This window comes from Pyrus communis, chromosome 7, assembly GCF_041283825.1.
Source record: "Pyrus communis isolate YQ-2024b chromosome 7, ASM4128382v1, whole genome shotgun sequence".
Taxonomy (NCBI): domain Eukaryota; kingdom Viridiplantae; phylum Streptophyta; class Magnoliopsida; order Rosales; family Rosaceae; genus Pyrus; species Pyrus communis.
In genome coordinates this window covers 182,402-190,237 of record NC_142571.1, presented here as the reverse complement: position 1 = coordinate 190,237, position 7,836 = coordinate 182,402, and the positions used below count along the sequence as shown (strand labels likewise).

Sequence of the window (7,836 nt, the reverse complement as noted above, 5' to 3'; positions counted from 1 at the left end):
TAATGTTATTTAATAAACTTTTTATCTTTTTGTGGAGTCCAATAATTAAGGTAACCAATCAAATATTTAAAAAACATAACAACATTTATTATATATTATATTAATCTATTAAAATATCATTTAATAAATTTGACATTCGCTATCAAATTTGACAACAAAAGGCTTTGCCTTCAAATGATTTAGAGCCACCTAAGAAATTGAAGGCTCGGTTGGAGAGAGTTTGTTGTCATTTTTTACTGTTATATGCTTACGTAACAATTTTGACATCTCTTTTGAAGATGATTTTAGAGATTTACTTCAAAATTAACTGTGCAATGGTGGGTTTGGTGGCTGACGACAGCGTGGAGCCGTGAAGGGTGACGACGCGTGGCTGGGCAGCGTTGGCCTGCTGGCTGCTGCTTCCAATGGCAGAAGCTTATGCCTTCTTTTTGTCTGAAGTTTGTCTTTGGACCACGAAACTCCAGCCTTGTATGTGTAATAGGGGACGAGTAGTCCCTTATTATGTGTATACATTATATACACACATATATTATATTAAAAAACCGAAATGATGTTGCTTCAACTTTCTCTTTTTTTAGATAAAAAACGACGTTTTAGCCTGGGTGCAGCGCACAACTCAACAGCAACATTTAGTGCATGTTCAAAGAATCAAGGGGCAGATTTTTACTCAATGTCGATTGACCGAAAGCGCGGCCACACCTACTTGTGCCTCTAGAGTTTTGCCAATGAGTCCTAGGTCAAAGGTATAACAGGTTAGATCGTTTATCTGGTCAAACCAATAAAATTTGTTAACATAATAAATTTGGAGGGGATTCTCTACCTTCTTATTCACATCTCATTTCATTCTCTCCTCTCACATATTATTTTTTGTCTTATTATTTTTATAAAAAAATCAATATAAGATATTGACGTGATTTAACTGTGATTGTTTAAATAAAAAAGCATGAAAGATTAGAAAAATTAGGAGGATAGAGAATCCTCTAGCAAATTTAACACAAACACGATCGGTTAATATAATTAGGCTGACATGACCATGACAATCACACCCGTTTGCCAGGTAGCGAAACTGTCCGAAGGAACACACGTGAGGGGTGACGAATCTCTCCCATGGCAGAGGAAGGAAAGCCAGATGCCCACCTGTTTCAGCTCCTCTCTGGTCTCCTCCAACAGGTTTTATTATCTTCTCCTTTGCAAATCCAACATTTATTTCTTCCAATTTCGCCTGATTTGATTTGCTTCTTGTTTCTAACTTCTCTTTTACGGTTTTAATTTATCAAAACTATGAATAGAAACATGGTTGTAATCATCTGGGTGTGGCAGAAAACCGCTTTTTGCCTTGATAAATTTATGATCTGGGTGTTTGAGTTTATGGTGTTCTGAGGTGTTCTTATTTCAAATTTCTTTTTTAGAATGTGTTTTACTAGGTGACTTGGGGCTTTTAGTTTTGGCTTTTTTTGGATTCTCTTGACGAACCTTTGATAATTTGATAGATATCATTGTTAGCCATTTGTTGTGTATAATTCATGAATACTTGAGTAATTGGATTCCAATCCCTGCGAATACCATTTTGTGTCATACTAAAGGTAAAATTGAAGACAGTCATGCCCATCCACTATGTTATGTAATGTGATGGCGTAACGCCATGTGGGGGCTTATAGTTCCAGTAGCAGTGAACATTTACCCCACACTTAAGGCCAGAGTTCGAATTCCCCCTTCCCCATTGACCGGAAGAAAATTACAATGTCTCTTGAGTGATGTGGTAGACATCTCTTTTGTTTTAGAAAAAGGGACTCTTGTCATGAACATATGTAGGATTCATTTCAACATGATGTCCAATCAAAGCGGTGAGTGGTGGAAGAGATTCTGTATGATGTCAAGCGCTTCATCTTTTTCACACACAATGTATTGCTACTTAACTGATTGCAAAAGAGGTGACTGAAATCCTGAAGAGAAAATTGCAAAACATAAATAAATAATTATGCATTTGAGATTGAAATTGAGGCACAGTTCCTCTTTCTTTCTGGTAATGATGCAAAATCCTTCTTCTTTTCTTTTGAATTTGAAAACCTAGTAGGAGAGACTGTCCTATCTTTATCTTCAAAAGGTGAGTATGATCTAATGGGGTAAAATACCAGGGGAGGATGCCAATCATCGTATACTTGCTAGTTGCTACGAATGGCTAACACTAGTAGCAATATCACTGAATGCTTCAATGAATTTCCATCTGTTCTTTTGGGAAAATTATTGATTCATCCCCTTGGTTAACCTTTGAAACTAGTAAGCATATTCTTTTGAGTTATTTTATGACAGTTACACCTGTTTTGTTTGCTAGAGGGTGCATATGTTAGAGTAAGACTGCCCAACTTTAGGATGATGGAGTAAGAATGACTGGCAAATAAATTCGTGTGGTCTTTTATGACACTTACAAACTTCCTCTGAGGGTCATGGAGACTATTTTAAAGTTTTACAGTTAATATAAAGGATTTGAAAAGAACCACTTGTGTAACCAAATTTTGGGGCAGTAGCTGGAAAATTTAGTCAGAGAATGTTTTCAAAGCTCTGTTAGGAGATTGAGTTTGTGTACGTGAATGTCGTAGCATGAAAGCCTTGTATTGATGTGCCGTGTGATTCGTTATACCTTTTTATCTTTTTTCTCGAATACTAAAAGCATTCGCATCCCACCTAATTGAAAATGGTTTTCACATTTGTTGGAAGAAGAAAGTAAATGTGGGATATATGGGATGACAACTATGCTTTTGTCTAGTAATAATTACACTTTGCCAACTCAGGGTCTGATGTATGTAGTCCTGGTTTTGGAACTACTTTTGTATGCTTGTATGAATGTTTTCCTTTCATTTTCCCCTGAGAAGGAACTTTTCTATAACTTATACTGTGAAGGTGGAAGCATTGACCAATGAAGAAGAAGTTGAATTGCGTTCAAAAATCGAAGCCCTTGGATTGGAGGTTACAAAACTTCCATCGCAGTCAACGCAGCATCTGGACGAGGTAGTTTGAAAATAGATTCTCTTTTCCATGTTTTCCTCATTTCTCCTCAATGTTTTACATTTTCAGAAACAAAACAATCATGAATTCTACATATGAAATAAATATTTAAGGTCTTTTCTCTGTTGGTGTATATATCTGCATACCATCTGATCAGCTGGAAATAGCCAAGGAGTTGGATAAATTATCGGCAAAGTTGGATGATGTAGATGAGATGATTTCTTCAGCGATGGCTGCAGATCCCCAGGTGAAGTCACTGTTGAGTGGTACTGCAGATGTATGGATGCCAGTTATTACTGCCACTGCTGATGAACGACGCAATTTTACAACTTCAGTGGCAGATGATAACCCAGAAGCAAAAGAGAGAAGTTCCAGTTAGCAGTTGACACCTTTCAACATTGAGAAGAAAAGTACCACAAGAGATCAATAGCTAGCTGGTGTGCATGTTTGTTTTCTAGTCTAGTCGTTCCTGTTAAATTTCAGATTCTTCAGTTAACAGTGGCAGGATTTTGTTGTGTATTGAGCCCATCCTAATAAGCGTTTAAGTAAACACCACGCCGACGATGAGATGCCAGTTCTACATATTCCTTATATTCAACAGAACCCATAAAATCGTGGATTTATTTTGGTGCTTGTAGCATTACTCTTTTTTGTCGGGTGCTTAAAAACGAAAGCAAATTCAGATGATCGTTTTTCGGGCCAAAGCTGAATGAGAAATGAAAATAAATAGGTTATCCCTCCCGAGTTGTTTGTAATATGATTTGTGTAATATGATTTGAGAGATGTAGATAAAGTGAAATATATTCCGGTTGGTATGTTAGAGAATGTATCGGCTCATTGTATCCCTTTGATGCAAGAAATTCATAGAAGTCAAGACGGCCTCTACAGATAAACTGGTAATGATAAAACCAATCCTCAGCAATACTCAAATCAATTCAATTCCAAATTCCAATCATATGAAACATCAAAATGTCCCTGCATCCTTCTCTATTAAACTTATGAAATGGAATATTTATTTAGGAGGAAAATCATCATAGTATCAATCCAAATACCAATGTACCAGAATACAACTGAACTGATAAGAACAAACATGAGAAAAAGGCCGAAAAAATCTCAGAAATCCAGCCAAAATGGTTAGCAGACAAGGTTCTGAATTTATTTACGAGACGAGGACAACGCCCAATCTAAAAATTGCATAGTGCCCAATAAACCAATGCACCAAGATAGAACTGATGCAAAAACAAACACGAGAAAAAGAACGATAAGCCTTAGAAGTCCAGCCAAAATGGTTGGCAGAGAAGGGCCTTGGGCAGCATCATCCTTTTCAACCGTGCCCGATTTATCTTTGATCGAATCTCCATAGTCAGACAGAGGAGGGTTTGAGTTTTTTGATGCAGACACAGCATGCCATCTTTCCCTTATTTGCAATCTCAAAACGCTCTTCTTGAACCTGATCAGAAGAAAGAAAGAAAGGAAAAAAAAAAAAACTCTCAAAGTTTAAGGATACTTAACATCATCTATTATTGATCTTGACGTTAACTTGAACCATTCAGAATTTACAAAAAAGATTGACATGCATGCTAATACAGTCTACGAAAACAACAATCATATTTTCGACTTGTTATTCAGCCAACTAATCAAGCAAACAAGAAATCTCAAGTCACAAGACTCAAGAGGTGAAAACAAAACAAAGCCAGAAATTCAGGTACCTGAAATTGACAGGCGCTGATTTAACGGCACCGAGTTTGAAGGCGTGAGTGATCGGAATTTGAGGTTTTGCGGTAGGAAGATGCAATTGGGATGGTCTTGCTCCCGCTCCTGCTGCCAGACGGATGTCTTATTCGTCATGTTTCAATGCAAACTGTGAAACTCTCTCAAATAAACGTAAGGTGGCTCTTGTTTGAAATAAAATAGGGTAAAGTACAAAAAACTACCTTAATTATTAGTGTCACGACACTTTTATACCTTATTTTTTAAAATTGACGATGTCATTCCTCATCTTACGAATTTGTGTCAATGTTATACCTTACGTTAGTTAGGCGTGAATTTCTCAGTTAAATGCTGATGTGGCTTGATCCGGAATCTATTTTTTATTAAAAAATTATTAAAAACTAAAAAAAATCATTTAATATTTTTTAAATATTAAAATAATAAAGAAAAGTTAAAAAAAAAAAAAAAAAAAAACCAACATTTAGTTCGTCCCCTTCCCCTTCCCTTCTCTCTCTTCTCCCCATCTTCATCTTCATCTTCATCTTCTTCCCTCCTCCTACAACTGCAACCCAAAAAAAAGAAGAGAAAAAAAAAAAAAAAAAAAAAAAAAAAAAAACCAATTTGTCTTCCCCGCTCCCCACCCCCTCTTCTCCCCGCACCCAACCTCCCCACCTTCGCACCCACCCTCTGCACCTAACCTTGCACCCACTACCTGCAACCCCAAAAAAAAAAAAAAAAAAACCAGATCCCGCTGAGGTGGAATCGGGAAACCTTCGCCAGGCCAATTCCGAAGGTTGAGAACCTGGGGGCGAAGAAAATGGGGGGGAGGGGGAATGGGTGTGGAGGGAAGAAGGGTGGGTCCGGGGGGGGGGGAGGAACGGACGAACTGGTTTTTTTTTTTTTTTCTTCTCTCTCTTCTTCTTCTTCTTCTTCTTCTTCTTGTTCTTCCTCTGCAGGTTGGGTTGGGGGGAGGACGAACTGGGTTTCCCTTTTCTTTTCTTTTTTTTCCTTCTTCTTCTTCTTCCTCCTTTGGGTTGGGTTGGGGGGGTTTTTTTTTTCCTTTGTTTTTTCTTCTTCTGCCTCCTTCTTTCTGGGTTGCAGGGGGTTGGGTTTGTGGTGGGAGGGGGGGGGGAAAGGGGGACGAAGTGGGTTTGGTTTGGGTTTTTTTCTCTCTTCTTCTTCCTCCTTATTTTTGGGTTGCAGAAAGATAGGGAAGAGAGGGGGGGGGGACACCTGAGGTTTTTATTTTATTTTTTATTTTATTTACTTTTCTTTATTATTTTAATATTTAAAAATATTAAATGATTTTTTTTTAGTTTTTAATATTATTTTATTAATTTTTTAATAAAAAATGGGTCCGGATCAAGCCACGTCAGCATTTAACTGAGAAATAAACGGCCAAGCTAACGGAAGGTATAACATTGGCACAAATTCTAAAGATGAGGTATGACATTGTCAATTTTAAAAGATAAGATATGAAAGTGTCGTGACACTAATAGTTGAGGTAGTTTTTTGTACTTTATCCAATAAAATATACAAGTGGGGAGAAACAATAAATAAAAAAAATTAACAGAGAATCAGTGTCAGTGTGTAGGGTTTACTTGGGTATAAAGCCAAGTTTCTCCAATTACATAAAACTAAACCATTAATCTGTATTTTACTTGACAAACAACACTCCTCTTTTTTAAATTAAAAGAAGGTAAAATTTTAAGTTTTATCCTTATTTTGATAAGAAGTCTTAATAATTACTTTTAAAATAATGAACATTATATTGAAGGTGGAACCAAATATTTAAGTTGAGAGTTTAATCTACTTATTTTCTCTTCTTATTTTTTTTTGTTTTATCAATTAATATTTTGTTTCATGTAACTAAAATTATTTAAGTTGAGAGTTTAATCTACGGCAAGATTAATCTGAGAGTTCATATAAGAAAAAAAACTTCCCAAGTCCTCACAATGAGGACCTTTGGGAGCAGCTCTCATGATTTCAATTAGATTATGAATCTAATAGGAAAGGGGATTCTATTTGGAATAGAGTTCCGTATTGAATTAGGTTTCCTAATTTTATTGAATTGTTGAATAGAAGTAATAGGAAATCAATATCCTATTATGACTAGGACTGTGATGGAAAATTATTTTCATATCCAAATTAGATTCTAAATGACATACCCCGACCTGGAATGTCCACTAAGACTCGCTCACCGCGCACTCGTGTACTTAGAAATCTTATTAGATTTTAATTTATTCACATTTTATACATTATCTCGTGTGAGTTCCCAAAAACAAAACTGTGAAAGCGTGGTCGGAATCTAAAACGAACAATATCGTGCTACGATGGATTCAAGCATGGGATGTGGTGGGGGTATGGACCAAGATATGACACTAAAAGTTATAAATCCTATTTAAAATATTATTTCCTAGCCGAATTAAAAATTTTAATTGTTGTAAATTCTCTTTGAGTAGTGGGAGCTAAGATGGACACCAACCAAGTTGGACTTGGATCCTAACCTTACAAATTTCGGCATACCCTAGGGATACTAGGGATACTAGGGCCGAAATACGTGGTACAATTTTGGCCCAGTAACGCGTCCACAAAACCTAATTAATTGAATGCATAATTAGAATGAGAATTTGTTTTTTATTTAAATTTAATTGCTGAATATAAATATGAGGATGATTATGGATTAGACTGTATAATTAAGCTATGTAATTGGCAGCTATAATATGAGAGTATGGTTTGGCCTTGTATGTTTTGTTCTTAATTTTGAATTTTCCTTCAGATTTAATTAAATGGGGCTTGCATGCATTCTCCCTCTATTTCTTTTTCTTTAAAAATGGGGACAACTGGTGGCAAGTCACGGTTATCCATCCATTCCGGGGACTAGGAAAACTCACAGAGACATTTCAACCTCTATTTCTTGGTGTTGTAATCTTCAGTCTTCCTCCTTATCAAACTCCATTTGAAGATGATCCTGAGAAGAATTAAGAGAAAAAGGCACGGCCCCAAGGCTAGCTTTCATTGAATAGTGATTATATTTTTTTGCTTGCTTGTTTAATTTTATTTGAGGAAGTGATGTTAGAATTAACAACAAATCACCCCGCCTAGACCATAACCAGCTTCTTT

At 36.3% G+C, this 7,836-nt stretch overlaps 1 protein-coding gene and 1 long non-coding RNA gene across 2 annotated transcripts; one reads left to right on the top strand and one right to left on the bottom strand.

The window, feature by feature from the left end:
• The first annotated feature begins 1,013 nt into the window (after positions 1–1,013).
• LOC137734627 (ecotropic viral integration site protein) lies at positions 1,014–3,630 on the top strand. The gene is made up of 3 exons (XM_068473875.2): positions 1,014–1,170; positions 2,899–3,006; positions 3,161–3,630. The coding sequence occupies exons 1-3, from the start codon at positions 1,108–1,110 to the stop codon at positions 3,380–3,382; spliced, it is 393 nt and encodes a 130-aa protein (XP_068329976.1). The 5' UTR covers positions 1,014–1,107; the 3' UTR covers positions 3,383–3,630.
• Positions 3,631–3,993: 363 nt separating this feature from the next.
• Positions 3,994–5,172, bottom strand: LOC148695405 (uncharacterized). The gene is made up of 2 exons (XR_015964874.1): positions 4,713–5,172; positions 3,994–4,453 (listed from the first exon to the last, which is right to left on the bottom strand). It is a non-coding gene; the product is annotated as an uncharacterized LOC148695405 (long non-coding RNA).
• Positions 5,173–7,836: the final 2,664 nt, after the last annotated feature.